Source organism: Thermobia domestica, chromosome 16 (genome assembly GCF_964235325.1).
Source record: "Thermobia domestica chromosome 16, izTheDome1.hap1.1, whole genome shotgun sequence".
Lineage (NCBI taxonomy): Eukaryota > Metazoa > Arthropoda > Insecta > Zygentoma > Lepismatidae > Thermobia > Thermobia domestica.
Window position 1 is genome coordinate 128,765,650 of NC_137469.1, and position 18,664 is coordinate 128,784,313.

The 18,664-nt window shown below is 38.1% G+C and overlaps 1 protein-coding gene across 1 annotated transcript in view; it reads left to right on the forward strand.

Annotated features, from left to right (window-relative positions):
• The first annotated feature begins 727 nt into the window (after nucleotides 1-727).
• The window catches only part of LOC145673407 (uncharacterized), a 63,634-nt gene continuing 45,697 nt past the window's right edge, over nucleotides 728-18,664 (forward strand). The window contains exon 1 of the mRNA XM_081743079.1: nucleotides 728-879. Within this exon, the coding sequence (XP_081599205.1) occupies nucleotides 806-879 (74 nt within the window). The 5' untranslated portion in view covers nucleotides 728-805. The remainder of the gene's footprint in view (nucleotides 880-18,664) is intronic.

An 18,664-nucleotide genomic window follows, 5' to 3' on the forward strand; every position in this document is an offset into this window, starting at 1 on the left:
AGATGTCCTCAACCTTTCTTTCCTAGGCAACATAATTTTCTCGTTGCGTTGACAATGACTCATAGAATAAATTTCCTTAGGACTGTATGGTGTTACCTTATAAAGCTGGCCCTCCACTCTGGTATAGCAGTTAGTGCGTGTTCGTTTGGTGCACGTCGCCCCGGATGGTTCGAATTCCACCTTAAACTATAGGTTCACAACTGAAATATCCTCGGTTCTAAAAATTGACGCTAAACTGTAACAAGCAAAGCCCACAGAAATTGGGAAATTTGTGAGGAACCTGTCTTATAAGTCCTATGCTACTGGTGGCCACAGAAATTTGCCAGTACCTCATTAGTGCTGTGGCCCTGAGGGCAGTTCTCTGATTTTTGTTCATTTGTTTATTATATTACGAACAACTTTGGAACAATACAAGCTTTGGTAAGCATCATATTTCAGATTACCTGGTTTCATTATTGAAGACAGGTGGGATCTAAAAAAAAAAAGAAAGAAAAGAAAAGAAAAACTATGACCTTCATAATTCTTAAATATGTCTTGATACTATTAGATCATTTCTATAATTGAGATACATTCACTTTACTAGCATAATGGAAGCTCTAAATTCATTGTTACCTGTTGCATTGCGTGCTAAGAACTGCAAATGTTGGATCAATGAGGATTGCCTGGCAACGAAAGTTGTTGATTGTCGGGAAGCCCTGATCACCAAAGAACTAAGAGCGTGTAATAACGTAACTGTATACGAAGAACTTACTCTCTTTTTCATTTTTATGTGTTATATCCATATTTGTGTGTATTCATTTTGGAAATGTCTGAAATATTCCGAGCAGAAACACCTAAAAAGCCAAGCATTAGCAGTACCATCAACACGGATATAAGCAGGTAAGAACATTATTTACATATGAAACATATGATTCAAAACAATTTGGCATAAAATATTAGTAAATACTACAACACGAATAAGGAAGAAAGGATTTTTTTTATATTCCATTTGTATCTACTAGGTTTGAAATAAAGCGTAATATAAGAATTTAGTTACTATAATTAACTAACATGAGAAAAAAGAGTAGTTACCCTATAGCCAAGTTCAGAAACATAGAACAGTTTCTTTTATTACATCTGAACTTAGGACCTTTTAACCTTTTATTAAGGTTTTGAAATGCCAACTTCCGTATTTGGAAAAATGTCAGTGAAGCTAACATAGCAGCGATTTATATCGAAAAAGGCCAGCCACGACTTTTCCGCAGAGTTGCCTAAACACATTAAGAAAAATCAAGATAGCAGAGAATAATTCTCTATTACCTTGGTTTTTCCTAATGTGCTCGGGCAACTCTGCGGAAAAGTTGTGGCTGGCCTTTTCTGATATAAATCGTTGCTAACTTCCCCAGTGGCGCACCCATGGGGAGTCTACTGGGTCCAGACCCCTTCCCTAGAACTTCCTAACTCAACATATATTTGTACACTTTCTCAATAAAACTATATTTGTTTAATACGGAAAAATTGTTGGAGCATGAAATTTTGATCTTACACTTCATCTGTACTCTTTCTTTTATAAAAAACAATCCAGTTTTATAAGTTTTTTCTCCTTGAAAATACAAGTAATAATACATTTTACAATTACTCTCTGATAATACATTTTACAAATACTTATCGCCTTTTCGGTGCAGAATAATACCCGTTCAATACTACATTGACTAAAATGAAAAATGAAACAAAATATTTTGGTTTTACGTCGAACGATTACGCCGTGTAGGCTAAAGGAGATGGTGATGATAACTGAATAAAATGATGGAAAGTGGGAGGAAACAGGAGAAACCCAAGAAAACCCACGTACACGGTGTTTGTCAACCATAAAGTCAATTTGACATGAGCTGGCATCGAAGAAGGGACTCCACTCACAAGAGGTGAACAAATAATATATTGACGTAGTGGCTCAAGACCTCAAAGTTTGGACCCACCCCAACAATAAATTTCTGTGTGCGCACCTCAACTTCACTGGCGTGTTTCTAAATTCGGAAGTTAGCATCACATGTTATTTAAAACCTTAAAACTACGCTAGAAACGACTCTGTATAGGAACCAGTATGTTTTGACGTATAAGCTTTTAAGAAATACTTACGCCTAATTTTGCCTTCAAATGAGGGTATATATAAAACAGTAGAAAAGATGTTTTATATTTAAAGGAGCAGTTCGACTTAGAAATGCATTTTTTACAATTTATTTCCATTTGTAGAGTTGAAAATTCTAAAAGGAATGGTGTTTGTTTGATCGTGATACGTTCAGTCGTTAGCGAGTAACAGAGGAAGAAAGATTTCGTGATGACGTCATAGGTGGTCAACGAGCGAGAGCAGGCTTACATACTACAAAGTGTCAAGCATTTCGTTTGTGAGAGGTGCGTTGGCAAGTTCTAAGTGCGGTTTCCTTTTCCAGAACTGATTGCAAAGACTTACAAATATCATCTGCATGTATATAGAAAATGATATCTGATGGTGGGCTGTACAAACGTTTTTATAATATTATAAAGCGTATCCTATAAAGCATAAGTTCAGCGTTTAAAAAAAAAAAAATCGAAACCAATATCATGTAAATAGATGGTGGACGAGATTGCTGCAACACCTAAGTACCTTTTCTTTAATCATTCTTCCGATTTCCAAACATAAGTATGTTCATTTTCACGTTTTGTTGCAATTTTTAACGCTGACCCTATAATTTTGTGTTTTAAGGTATGTACAGGAGCGCAACATATGAGGCAAAAATGAAATAACGTCTGTAAGAATACGAAAAACACTTCACCGGTTAAATTTCTTTTATTCGCATACGTAGCTGTCCGCGGAACAACTCTCATCATCCGTTTCATCATCATTGTCACATGATACAGAGAAATTAAACGATGAATCAGTGTCTTGAGGAACAGTCATCGTCACTGATTCCTTCTACAAGCCGGTATATTTCACTCCCTAATTCACATTGTATAGCTTATTTCTAAAGCAGTATCTTCAGAATCATGAGTGACATCGTCTCTATTACCCTCTAATGCCTCGTCTTGACTACAACCGTCAATTGCGTCTTGTACGATATTTGTACGTTGGTAACTGGACATAGATCGGTGCTTATTCAATGGCTCGGATTTTAAACCTTTCAATAATATACTTGTAACAGCATTCTTACTCAGTTTGCGTGTAAATAATTATCCTGGCATTAGCCAGAAGTGGATCTAGACGGTGAAAACTCAGGGGGGGGGACTATGATAGGTATATCATGCTTAATCTAAATAATAGCTTAAATCAATTTTGTCACTCAGAAACTGGGAGGCCTAGGCCCTCGGCCCCAGCCTAGATCCGCCACTGACATTAACTTTTCTTTCAGTAAATTTGACTTCTCGAAGGCAGGCTCTTCAAGATGTTTGGAACACGAGTGATTTTATTTGGTACATTTTTTTCCCATTGATTTTCTTGAACCATAATTTATATCGATCTGATGATTTCTCACGACTTGGAAACGTAAAAAAAAAAAAAAAAAAAAAAAAAAAAACTTTATGTCTTCAGCTTTAATTGCACAAGAATTACAACCGAAAACACAACAGGTGTTAGGCATTTCTACTTCACTTCACAGACACAGCACGCGCTGTACTAACATGTGTTTTCTACTTCACACTAGTGTTTCTTTCAAGAAAAAAAAATCCTGGGGGGGACACTTAGTATTCGGAGAGGCACATTATTTTTACACAGTACTATTATATTTATTATATCATAGACGTATTATTTTGGTCTCCTCCGGGGGAATCTCTCAGAGATCCGGGAGACAGTGCCACCATAAAAACATGTCTGGAAGAAACACTGTTTCGCACAACAAACGTAATTATTGCTCTCTCTCTCTACTCTTTTTTATACTAATGCTGTAGGAAAAACAACTAACAAAAACGTCCCTCAAGAATTCAACACAGAGCAAGACTGCTAACAATCCAAAACACAATCTATTAAATCCGATGCACTATGAAAGGTATATCAGCTGCGTACAAGGGAGTGGTTGCTGACTCACATTGAGTTTCTCGCGTATCCCACCAGTGACGTCAGCATTTACGATTCATCAAAAACAAATGCCTGTAGAAGATGAACGAGATGGCCTATCAAGATATATATATAAAAAAATACGGGTCTCTTATTTTTTGTTACTCTTTCTATTGCACCAAACTTGTTTTTAACTCGAACTGCTCCTTTAAGTTCTTCGGAGCATGACTGCTTACAAAAAGTATTTAATAATACTCATTTCAAAGTGAAGGCAAAGGTGCCCATCGACCCTAATTTATCATTCTCCAGTTTGATTATACACTCCTGATCACAAAATGCTAGACTGCCTTCCAGAGTGGGCCGCAATGCCTCAGTGGTAGAGCGTTCCCTTCTGGTTAATGGGGTCCTTAGTTCGATCCCATCTCGCACCAAGTGAGCTTTGTAGTAGACAAACGTCGTGTGCGTGGGTTTTCTCGGGGTTCTCCCGTTTCCTCCAACGTTCTTTATTTCAACATTTCATTCATTTCTCATCATCAACGTCTCCTTTAGCCTAACCGGCATAACCGTGGAAGGTAAAACTCAAAGATTTCATTTTTACCTTTAAGAGACTAAGTTTTTTTTAAAAAAGAAGGAAACTAGATCTATATGAATTCCACTAGGTATGACCCATTTTGGCACGAGGCTGTGTGAGACATTGACGTACACCTTAAAGTGGGACCCGAACCACATGAACTCCCTCCAGGAATTGAACCCAGCTCTCCCACGCCAAAAGCCTGTACACTTTCCATATAGCCACGAAGGAGCTGAGGCAGACAAGGTTGGAAATTGATCGACAATATTGCTGTATACACATATTGTAATTTGGTTGACTGTTCGGTGTAGGGTCAAAACATAGCTACTATCAGGACCGGGTTAAGGGGGATCTTATGGGGCTGTAGACCCCAGTGTCCAGGTGGACGAAGGCCTCCACTCTGATCAAAATCTCAATTGGCTGTCTAAAAACAATCATACAAGATACAATCATAATCATACAATGCAACAAGAACGCTCTCGCCTTGTTATCAGTCAAATATGAGGTCACCAGTTCTTTTGACTTCCAGGGTGTGATAGAGGACTTCGGTAGGACGAAAGCTAGGAAAATAGATTTTTGACGTACTCATTTATTTATTTATTACATTTATGTAATAGGGTAACTTTTTTTTAAACGCATTTGGAAAGTTCTATTAGGTATAATATTTTCTAATGCATCGCATGGTTGATGTCGTAGAACTACGTGTATTCCATTAACTTTCCTACTGTACTTTCACAGAAATGTATTAGGCGAAGTTAACAGGGGCCACATATTCATTCTTGTCCCGGACCTCCAGATGGGTTAACCTGGTCCTGGCTAGTGATGGGCAGTGGGAATATTCCCGGTGGGAAGGAATTTAAAAAATGGGAATATTCCCGGGGTTTCTCCCTGGCCTATAAATTCCCTGGAAGGAATTTATTTCCATTTGTTACTTTATCTCACACATTATAAGAACCATATGACTAACTACTTTATTTCAATATAGGGGCCGCGGTGGCTCAGTGGTAGAGCGTTCACCTCTGGTGCTTGGAGTCCCGGGTTCGATCCCAGCCCCCGCCAAGTGAACTTTGTGGTGGACAAACACCGTGTGCGTGGGTTTTCTCAGGGTTCTCCCATTTCCTCCCACTTTCTTCATTCCACCATTTCATTCATTACTCATCATCACCGTCTCCTTTAGCCTAGCCGGCATAACCGTGGGACGTAAAACTCACAGATTTCATTTCATTTTTATTTCAATATATTATGATTTACTTCTAGGTTTTAAAGAATTTGCAGATTAAAAAATTTAAAATTCTTTGACAGTACTTTATGTAACTAATAATATGATTTTTAAATTCCATTTCCATTTGCACTAAAAAGTAAGGTAATTGTTTAGTATTGGGGGACCAAAACTAGCAAAAAGTAGGATGATTTACGGAAAAAATGAGTTGATAGTGGTGTTCAAATAGTCAAGAAAGTATCGAACACATTTTTTTTAGGGCAGTAGGGGACTTGTATAAACCGTAAAGGTAAGTGGAAGTGATTTATGTGAGAAAAGAAAGTGAATTGTTGGTAACGAAGATAGAAAACAACGTGCCCTGCGGGGCTCTAACCCGCCTTCACTCGCTAACGCTCGCTCTGCAATGCTGTCTGAATTTAATGTTGGTAACGTAATTTAACGTATGAAACCATAAAACAACCGCAATGAAATTGAATATCGCAAAAAAAAAAAGTAGGTGCAAAAGCTGGCCCCCCAATGATAAACAATAGCCAAAATTAGGGAAGTACTAATTTACAAATGATGAAAAAGAACCATTTTGCAAAATAAAGTAGAATTATGTAGAAGTAGAGATGAAGTACTATCAATAAACCCTGAACCACCGTTAGTAATAGACGTCGGTTTGTCTCCTCTCTCTGACTCGAATTTCTGAAGAGGTACTCGGACTTCTCTTACATGTGAATTAACGCATGAAATTTCGAGAAAGGGCAGGAAGAATGGTCGTGTGTGGCAATGTTACATGCAAAATTATAAAGATAAGAAAGTATTTTGAAAATATTGTAAACATACATATCTATGCGCAAATGTTGACAAAATTGTTTATAACATTTAAAAAATTAATATGTTTATAATATCAGTTGTAGAGTCAAGTTTAGAAAAGCCACTTACATGTAAATTTAAACTGTTTAGCGGTTTAAAAGTATGTGGACTTACTGTACCATTTTTGAAACATACTGTGATATAAAAACGAATTTATCTTTGAAATCATAATATAGTAATAGAATGCAATTTTCTTTGTGATTGTACATAAATTCCCGGAAAATTCCCATTTTTGGGAATCTTCCCAGGGAATATTCCCGAAAAATATCTTCTCGGGAATTTACCCATCACTATTCCAGGCTACTATACAGAAATTCCCGGAAAATTCCCATTTTTGGGAATCTTCCCAGGGAATATTCCCGAAAAATATCTTCTCGGAAATTTACCCATCACTATTCCTGGCTACTATACAGGAAAATATTGTAATTATAAACCGCAAATTTAATATATGATTTTTATTCCAAATCTAAAACGATTTTAAAGAGAGAGAGAGATGGAAGTAGGCAGGACCAGCTTTACCATATGTGCAACACGTGCATTTACACTTGGCCGCATGTTTCCAGGGCAGGCAAAATCTGTCATAAATATATTATCTACAATAAACATTCCTGGTTGGAAACAAGCTGATCTTCTATTTGAATACTACATTCATAAATCATGTTTGGGTCGCATTAGTTTAAGGTTACATGGATAGTGCTAAAGCAAATGGTCAAACAAATTCCAGAATGAATTGCTTGATTGTCAAATACAAGAACTCAATTCTCGAACAGTAGCGAATATTTGTTCCATTTAGTTAGCTGTCATAGTTTTGATATGAAAAATAGTCTTGTCTTTGTTACAAACAAATTCATATCATTGAAGGTAGAAACAAGATTAAAAAAAAAAAAAATAACAGATGTAGAAGGAAAATTAAGAAATAAAGATAAAAGAGCTAGTTGCATTGGAATTGTAAACTGATATATTGAGATTAACCCTTTGGGGATCTTTTGGTACATTCTGTACCATACGCGTTTTTCATGGTACATTGCGTTATTTCTCTTCTATTTGAGCTTTTTCGTCCGGTTTTTTTTTTGTTTTTCAAGTCCAGAGACATTGTAGAAGACATTACGTATGGTTTCAGACCGTCCTGCGTCCAGACATGGGAGGTGATGACGTCATAATCATAAATGTTTTTTTTTTCCTTTTTAAGCCTATGTTAATTATTTTTTGGCGGGCTTATTTTTGAACGTAGAAGATTGAAATTTTGCACAAACATTCAGTCCGCCGAGTAGTATTTACCAGATTTTTTGTTCCGATGTCAGTGCTAAAACAGGGGGGGGACCAGAGGGGCAAAGGGGTAAAAAAAAAAGGGATATTTTTACCCCAAAAATCCCGTTTGTCGTCATTTTCCCGCCTCACATACATGATAGGACCACGAGAATCATACCGTCTGAAAGACCGTTCCATTCTGAAGAGAACGACGGTCGAATTTTTATTCTAGGGTAATTAGGGCCGTCTCAGTGAATTTTTATCCAAATATACTTCTGTATAGGGTAAAAGTGGGGCATGGTAGGGAATTTTTTTCTGGCGGGCCTATTTTTTCACGTAGAAGATTGAAAGTTTGCACAAACATTCAGTCCACCGAGTAGTATTTACCAGAAGTTTTTTTCGATTTCTGCGTAAAAACAGAAGGGGTCCAGAGGGGCAAAAGTTGAAAAAAGGGAATTTTGCCCAAAAAATCCCTTTTTTCAGGAATTTCCCGCCTGGAGACATGTGAATGGTACCGCCTGAAAGACAGTTCTATTCTGAAGAGAATGATTGGCGGATTATAGTCCTAGGGTAATTAGGGATGTATCAGGAACTTTTTTCCCCTGAGATCATAGTGTTTTATGGTGATTTGGGGCATTGTGGGAATTTTTGATAAAAATTCTCCCGCCCTTACTATTCAAGATAGAAACTTGAAATTTGGCACACACATTCAGTATACCAAGTACTATTTATCAGATTTTTTAAAGATGGCTACGATCACACAGGGCTGGTCCAGGGGGGGGCCAAAGTTCGAGAAAAATTTTTCCCTCCGAAATTTTCACTTTTACATTTTTTCCCGCTTCTGGTATATGGTATGAGCATGCAAGTGGTACCATTTGAAAGCCAGCTCTATTCTGAAGAGAATGAGGTATGAACCATGATCCTAGGATAAATAGTGACGATACAGTAGCTGCTTGACTGAAAGTATCAAAAATAGCCCAAAAAGCCAAGAGCTCCTAAGGGTTAAAGCTCGATATTAAATTCTATAAAAAGGATTAACTTACTATCCTTCCTCTGCAGGTGCGTTTGCTTTATCTTTCACTAACATAATAGATCATTATTTAAAGAAAGAAACAGGCACAATGAGATTGTATTTGCACTGTTTAGGTTTTCCTGGGTGCAAGTGCACTTACCCTCCCCTTCGTTGTTCATAATGGGGTAGCCTACTTAAAATCATGCCTCTTATAAGATTTGTTCTTTCTGAGAAAGGGGGTCGGCAAATGATACCATTACACGGGTGGCAAATCGCCTAGGGCCGGCCCTGGAAGTAGGATCAATTTCATAACTACAAATGGACTACTAGATTTACAAGCTGTTTTGTGTGTTTTTTTTCTTTTTTTCTTTCTTTTTCTTTTTTTTAGTTGTTTCACTGCCAATTTGAGTGTCCTCACACCATGTCCTTATTTAGTGACCTTCCTTGGAGCTAAAGCCAAGAGGTATTTCACAAAAGCCTATCGAAATCAGCACGGTACAAGCACTAATATTTAAAAATGTTATGTTCTTTCCTGGAAACATATGACTTGTTCTATCCATCCCGTATCCATTCAGACATTGAGGATGAACCTTAGCTTCAATGATTTGATTGTATTAACATTTTACAATGTCCTTATTTAGTGACCTTCCTTGGAGCTAAAGCCAAGAGGTATTTCACAAAAGCCTATCGAAATCAGCACGGTACAAGCACTAATATTTAAAAATGTTATGTTCTTTCCTGGAAACATATGACTTGTTCTATCCATCCCGTATCCATTCAGACATTGAGGATGAACCTTAGCTTCAATGATTTGATTGTATTAACATTTTATTAAACTAGCCTAGTATAATACCTTAAGTAATGCTAATGAAACTAACATTCTCTATAATTATGGTAGTAGAAAATTTTGAGAAAATGTAAGTTTGACAGATGAAATAAGACTTTCCTACTACTTCAGAACCTTTTTGCAGAAGAATATCTGTCATTCACAGAGATCGCTTTGGGTACAATCATTTTCTTTTCATGATTTTGTTTTAAAAGTTCTGTAGTCCTTCAAACTATGAAGATACTTCATATAGTCTAAAACGTATTGACCTTGTTGTGCACGAAAACGGCGTTAGTGTTCCAAATCTCAAGGCATATGAGTTGCAGTAGGTCAGGGCTACTGCCATTTGACAACCGACAGTCGAAGCTGGTAGAAGTATGAAGTGTTAAAATTCTCAAAATAAGAAGTAAGTTATTGGGTCGTGAAGATGATTGAGCTTCCCACTAAATTACGCTACAGTTTACAATTTTATTTCGGTAATGTCTTCGCAGATCCGTAAATAAGTTGGTGCTATTTCTGGACAAAATACTTTATGAAGAGCGACAGTCAAAAGATGGTTCAGTCGTTTTTGTTCTGGAAATTTCGACATCCAAGCAGGGGCGGATCCAGGACCGACTTCTCGGAGGGGGGGGGCGGTGGGTTGTCATACTAGGGTGGGTCATTTTGCCACTTTTTTTTCGGAACGAAATGTAATACCTGGCAAAAGTTGCCCACCCATATGGGCATTACAGGTATATTTTTTTTTCAAATCAGAAAATATCTTCTGTGAGTTGCCTCAAAGTTTCAAAATTTCACTGAAAATTACTAAAAATACCAAAATTGTTCATTATCTTTATTTACGTTGAAGTAAACATATTTTTGGATTTATACATGCCAGATGCTATGAAAACTGACATTTAAGTCTCAAAATGCCAGTTATATGCCCCTGCGGTGAAATAGGGGTGCCTCCCCTGGGGCCGGCAAAGGGAGCAAATTGAGTACAATTAAGCGTTTCTACAGCTATTTTCATCCTTGCCTTTCCCTTCTACTGGTGGTTCATAGTGGTAGCAGAGCATTGTCCTGATCTGCGTAACTCAGCGTCACTATCAGGAACGAGCCGGATACGCTTCAAATTGGGCGCCATTTCTCAAGCTCATATTTGGTTACTGTTGCGTTCAGCTTATTTGAATTTGCCGTTACAGATAATAGTTTGCTAAACACTATTTTCACAGAAAATTCTGTATTTCTTTTCTTTTCTTTTTTCTTTTTTCTTTTTTTAAATAAGTCAATATAATTTATTATATCACAAAAATGACTTCAGTGACAATGAAGCAGACCTTGAAGAGAAAGCAGAGGAAAGCTCTTCTGAGGAAGAGACCAAGCTCAGAGACAGAACATCTAAACCGAAGCTAGATTTGACTGAAACTGCTATGATTGCTCAGAGATACAATGTAAACGAAAGGGCTGCGGCACATATAACATCAACTGTGCTTCAGGCAGCTTTAAAGGCTGGAATTATAACTTCTCAACAATCTAGTGACATAACATCTGCTTTAATTGTAGACAGGAGCAAAATAAGACGTGCGAAACTTAAAGCTGCTTGGAATTTAACAGAAAGTTCTAGAAATGATGATCCCATTAAAAGCCTATACTTTGATGGTCAAAGGGAAGACACTAAAACACACGCAGGTATCGTTAGAGAAGAACACTTATCACTTGTGGCTGTACCTAATTCTCAATACGTTGGTGACGTGACACCATTCTCTGGTTCTGGCCATGACGAGACCACGGCTATTTTCAAGTACATCATGAACCGAATCGAAGGTAGCTTTGATAAAGTTGAGGTTCTTGGGTGTGACGAAACAAACACTAACACTGGTTGAAAGGGAGGTATTCGTCGAAAATTAAAGGAACTAACAGGCTATTTGTCTCTTGCATTTTAATGAACTGCCTTTCCGAGCTCTCTTCAAGCATATTGGCGCTAATTCATTCTATTCTTACACAGGTCCCGTATGTTCAAAACTATCTGACTGTGAAAAGCTTCCAGTGCACTGCAGTGGTGTCATTCAAACCAATAAACTGTGACTTACCTCATCCTAGTCAGAAGAGCTCAGAAAACTCAGTAAAGACCTGAGATACTTATTTCAATTCTTCCATTGCTAATGGTCCTCGTCACGTCTTTGAGACCATTCATAGGTCTAGATACTTACCAAATGAATACCAGGCTGTAATCCGTTCATCCATTCAGACGAATGCATTTCTCGCACTCCCAGAGAATGTTCTTTTTGCCTTGATGACTGATGGTCTACTTGCTGTCCGACAAGATGCATTACATAAGATTCTTAGTGCTCGACAACACGAAGCAGAGAATCTTCATAACACTATTAGATATAACATCATTCCCAGACTGAATTTTGAGGCGAAAGATTACACTGAAATGATCTTTTGGGAAAGCACTCATGTTTCAATAACTGTACCACCAGTTCTAAGGACGGTATCAAACAAATAGCTCATGGACAAACTTTCACTTTCTGACAACACTGCGCCAGAATAGTCATCCACCGTCTATCCATGCCACACGATGGCAGTAGAACGGATAGTGAAATTAGTCACTGAAGCAGCCTCTCGAGTATGTGGCAGTGATGCTAGGGACGGGATAATCAGGTCAACCTTACTTTCTAGGCAAGCTGTGTCTAAATTGCAATCAAAATTTCAATTTGTGACAATTTTTCCTGACAGTGACGAATTGGATTAGTTCATCCGTCCCTATATATGGTTGGTTGGTTGAGTAGGGCTGGCGCAGGAAGCTTAGGTGCAGCCACCTCCACGTGGTAGACTCTGGGACGCTTGGACAGGACCAGGTGAGCGAGGACCTACACAACCGCTTAAATGTACTGAATTTGTCCCCTTTTCTGGCCCTAGAGGAGGCATCCCTATTCCCCCAAGGGCACATAACTGGCATTTTTATACTTGAATGTCAGTTTTCATAGCAACTGACATGTATTTAAGCAAAAAATATTTACTTTAACATAACTAAAATTCATGAAGAACTTTTGTATTTTTTCTAATTTTCAGTGAAATTTTGAAACTTTGAGGCAATAGTTCTCACAGAATATATTATCCGATTTGAAAAAAAATCTATACCTGTAATGTCCATGTGGGTGGGCCACTTTTGCCAGGTATTACACTTCGTTCCGGAAAAAAAGTGGTAAAACGCTGCACCCTATTGTCATACTGCTACTTCTAAGGGCTCCAAACTTTAAGATAGATTTTATTTATATATATGAAATATGAAAGTTTCCTCTTTTAGGGGGGATGCGATCGCCCCGATCACCCCCCCCTGGATCCGCCCCTGCATCCAAGAGGCTCCTAGCAGCGAATAATCAATCACAACCAAAGTGAATGTTATTCTGGCAAAAGTCGAGGATAACCGGCATGTAAGCAGTCATGACATCGTCAACGACCTAAACAATCATCACCAAACAGCATTAAACCATTAAGAGACAGTTCGACGTTTGGAAGATAGCTCCTACAAAAAAGACTCGACGTTTGGGTGCCACATGATATGACCCAAAAGCATTTATTCGATCGAATTTCTATCTGCGACACTCTACTGAAAGGTAACAAACTCCAGCCATTCCCAAAGCTGTTGATCACAAGTGATAGAAGTGGATAACCTATGACAACAATGTGCGAAAAAGATTGTGATCGAAGTGAAGCGATGCCCCACATCTATGGCAAAGCACACACTGACGCCCAAGAAGGTTATGCTTTGCGTTTGATGGGGTTGGAAGGGCATCGTGCATTACGAGATGCTGCTGCCCGGAAGAACGAGAAGGTCGCACCTGAATTATTAACAATTAGTGCCAGTGCTCCTAGCAATTTAAAAGAAACGCCCAGAACTGGTCATTAAAAAGCATGTCCTATCAGAACCCATTCTTCTTTGACGAACCATCAGAAATTGAGAGAACTTGGCTGGGATCTTGTAATGCATCCACCACATAGCCAGGACTTGGCATCATCAAATTGTCATTTGTTTTGGTCTCGATAGAACCTCCTGAATAGTGTTAAGTAGGTTTCAAATGAGGCTAGTAAAAACCATGTGCATTTTTCTTTTTTCTTTTTTTTTCTTTCTTTCTTTCTTTCTTTCTTTCTTTCTTTCTTTCTTTCTTTTTTTTTTTTTTAAAGAGAAACCACAGAACTTCTTTAGTAAAGGAACTGTAATGTTGCCGGTTAAAATGGTCGAAGGTCATCAAGCAAAATAGTGATATGTTGTTTCATAACGCTACTTTCAAAACTCAATAAACGTATTCTCAATTCGACTTTCAAAGGCTCAATACAGTAGAGTCCCGATTATCCGAGCCCCGACCAACCGAGGTTGTTCTATATATAGAGGGTGTTTAAAATCAACACCCACAACGTTGACACCAATGAAATGAAATGAAATCTTTAAGTTTTACGTCCCACGAGTATGCCGGTTAGGCTAAAGGAGACGGTGATGATGAGAGATGAGTGAAATGGTGGAATGAAGAAAGTGGGAGGAAACGGAAAACCCCGAGAAAACCCACGAGCACGGTGTTTGTCCACCACAAAGTCCACACGGCGCGAGCTGGGATCGAACCAGGGACCCCAAACACCAAAGGTGAACGCTCTACCACTGAGTCATCGCGCCCCCAACATTGACACCAAGATAAGATAAAAAGTATAGACCAACCTGGGTGCACAAATGCTTCTTTACGAGTTATAGGCAGCCGAAAACATGAAAAAATGGACTTTAAAGGTCCATAGCTCTAAAATTATGGGACCTACCATAGTCGGGTCAAGACTTCACTTAGGAACTAGTATGTGCCCTATCCAAATATCGAAGTTTCAGAATCCTGCGGTAGTTAGGCAACAATTTTTATAGAGGTAGTTGGGGAGTACTTCAACTATATGTCCTTAGCCAAACTCCCTCATTAAAACTTGTTGCGTGAGTACCACAGGATTCTGAAACATTTATTTTTGGGTAGGGCACACATTAGTTCCTAAGAGAAGTCTTGACCCGACTACGGTAGGTCTCGCAGTTTTGGAGCTATGGACCTTTAAAATTCATTTTTTGATGTTTTCGGAAGGCTATAACTCCGAAAGGAAGCATTTGTGCACCCAGGTCGGTCTATACTTTTCGTCTTATCTCGGTGTCAGGAATCACCTCCCAAACTTTATCGGTGTTGTTTTGAAACACCCTGTGCATATATATAAAGAAAATAAATGCCAAAGCAAACAGTTCGCGTTTTAAATGGTGCGCTTTGTAATGTACGAGCAGAATCTAAGACGACAGGGCAAGTGATATAAATTAACAAAAATAAGAAAAAAGTTCAAAAGGGATCGAGAAGGTTTGAATGCCCGATCCGAGAATCATTGTTATAAAGTTTAACGTGCACGCAAATCTGGTTTCTATTGGAACTATTCAAGACGACACCAAAAAAACATTCTACAAAAATTGCAAACACAATTACAAGGAACGAGATAAACAAAGGAAGAAAATAAGAAATGCACCATACAATACTAAGAAAAAGCAGTAAGCCAACAAGACAGTGTTGGAAATTTCGGAATGCACAATGATAAGAAGCAAAAGTATAAGAAAAAACAAAAAGAAAAAGAAATCATAATACGGTACACCACAAGGATCTAGGGAACTATTGTGGTGGGGCTACTGCCAAAAAGCGATTGAAACATCGCCGCTTGACCTCAGGATCGAAGTGTTTGGAACGCTGCAAAAAGCCAAAATATGAAGTAGTACCGAGGAGAGGCGTAAATCGATGTAAATAAGTCAGTACACATGCTACAATCCAGAGAACAGTATTTTGTTTTCTGGAAAGGTAAAAAATTAATATCAATAAACAAAGCAAAGTACTGCTTGCAGCGATGTTTTACAAATGAGCCCTAAAAGTTATTTAACCGCAAGATGGGGACAACAGACGGAAAATTGGCATAACGATACTCCATAGTACCTCTTTATTGACAAGTCCAACATAAATCCATATGGGAAGAGTGAATAGCATAAATTCCTTTATTAGTGTGGATCAGTTGATACACCGTACAATGCCACTCAACGTTCATATAGGAAAATTCAAAGTGCAAATAATATTGTGTCAATCATGGTCCCATTGATACTGCTGGTAATGAGTTGGAACCAGTAAATTCTAATAGCAATAGCGTCAGTAATTAAAAATTGATATAGCGTACGTGTGGTATACTCAACGGAAGAAAAATACTTTTTATTACTTCATGCAAAAATGGGGCTGTGAAGATAAGCATGACGTCCAAACTCCAGCGTTCACAAATTGTTGCATAGTAATAAAGGTAATTCCCAAAATTTTAATAGTAGTTACATAAGGGATACCCTCATGTGAAGTGCCAATGAGTGGAATCTGGTACCCGTTAAAGGACAATAATTGTGTTTTCTGTGAATTGTGGTTTAACCCAGAATAAGAGGCAAATTGAGTGAGGATGAATAAAGCTTAGGTAATATGGACCAGTTCGGTTGTAGTTAAGATTACAACATCCTCATACACAAAACATTCATCCACCGAAAGAGATGCGTCTAAGCAGGAGGAAGTTGGGTCAGCCGATGTAGTAAAGAATCACTGCCAATATTCAAAGGGCGGTGGACAAACTGCACTCCTGTCTAAGATCCCACTTCAAGGACAGTAGGGGGTAAGATGTCCATTAATTTGTCAGTTAGGAAAGTGGCAGATTAATACAAATGTTCAATAATAATGGAAAATTGGAGAAGTAAACTCCAAGTTGACTACACAAACAGTGATAATCTATACTATCGTACCGCCTTCTCAAAATCAATAGCTAGGACGCCAGCTTCTAAATTTTAAAATAAATATTTGTAAATATTCAAATATATGCCGTAAAGAGCGAAATACATAATTTAAGTTTCATTGGGGATAAAAAGCCGTCTGTGCTTCACTGACATAATGAATTTTATAAAGGCTCCAAACGTGGCACCAGATTTTTTGGTGAACAATTTAATGTCAAAAAGAAGAAACGTAGGATGGCAGTACTCTCCTACCATGTGGGCTTAGGGTATTTAAGGATTACTACTGTAATCGCTCGAGTGTTGCAAAAGGGAAATCCCGAAATAAATGCATTAGAAAGAAGGATAAACGTTGTTATGAACGTGGTTCAATACGTCTTATAGAAGGCGAAGTTTAAACCATCAAATTTCAGTGAGTCGTTGCCTTTCGCAGTCTCCAATACTTCATACATCTCCAGAGCCATAATCCGTTGGAGCAAAATGGCCTCGTCCTCCTGGATAAACGCCGATGGATGAGCATCCAATAAATAGAGGCGAGGTTATCGTCACGCCAGTACAATAGTGTAAATTGATTACAATGGTCTGTAAAATGGGCCAGAATCTGAGAGGTATCTTCGCTGATACAGCCAACTTCTAAATTAAGGTTTTGAATATGAGTAGAACGTTGTTAATGTAAAAAAGGCGAACCACGTGATAAATCGAGATAGTTTCATGTGGCAATCGATTGTAAGAATCGACTTCAAGATAAGACTGAATTCTGTTGTGATTTGGAATTCCTGTTGTTTTGATGACAAGGTTATTCTCTGGAAACGATGCAGACTCCAAAACACTCGGGGTGTAAAGCATATGACGAAGCAACCGGTGAAGGCAACCTGGAGTCAATCATAACAGGTTGTAGTAGGTTCGGCAATTCCCTTGCATCATCCAAAAAGGAAAGGGCTTACACTGGTATAAGATGGTTACGGAATAGAAACTGCTGAAGTTACATTAGTAGGAAGAACTGTTGAGATAGTCGACAGGTGAACAGGGACCAGGGACGACACAGACAAAGGGGACTATAACATCCGAGAGCGCCACACTTTTTATACATTTAACAAGACACAGTAATTGCGTGGTTTGAGGCTTGACATAAATTACAGACAATCTTCTCATCATAAGATACACTTATTTTGCAACCACGTAAATTATCTTGAAGGAATATATGTCTGTAACTGCATTGAAATCACACACTCCATTGTCAAGACCAGGGGGAAGAGGGGACTCTAATACTCGGCTTCAATTTTAATAATCTTGCCGTAAGCAGTAAACTGCTATTCAAGTGAGTAAAGGGTGACTTCTAAGGAAATATACACTCACACTTCCTTTATAACCGCTTGTTCCAGAACCAAACCAATTTTACTAGCTTTCTCTGTTGGGTGAACGAAGTCAACGCAAACAGAAACTGTGGATGCAAATGATTCATAATCTTGCACTGTTTTAAATTTGACTTATACACAAAACTGATCTTAGCGTAACTGTAAGGCACTGAGGTGGTCAAAAATATCAATATACGTTTCCTCGAACCTATGAACCTAAGATACAGTTCTTTTAAGGTTCCACCGTATCAAGCTTTTCAAAAAACTATAAGTGGCTTATCTATACTAATACAAAAACGTAGAAACACCAACTATAAAGTTTCGACCCCTGAAGGAACCAAGTAATAACCACAGTGCGCGCTTTCGTAACAACAAGGGAAGCAATCACGGAATGCAGGCCAGACGAACTGTACTAGTCGCTCGCACGAAAGGAAGTCAGTATTAAGCCGCTCTCGGTGTCGACTTACGAAAAACTAGTAATTCCTTCTCTAGTTTATTCTCTCTTATAAATCTTCATGCCCTCGCGCGTAGTACTAAAACATCTTCGCAACCATGTGCACTGCTGTCAACAATCATCATAGAAGCTTCAAAACTATTTATTTAATTATGTAATTTTGAAACATACTATACTATGAGCTTTTATTTTTACTTTCTTTAATTTTTCAGTTTTTTATTGTTCTAATTTTCAAGTTAATTAAAACGATTAAACGTATTGTACAGCAGTTAATATAGGATTGTTTAGTTATTATATTGTGCTTCAAGTCTCTACCCTTGTATGCACAATA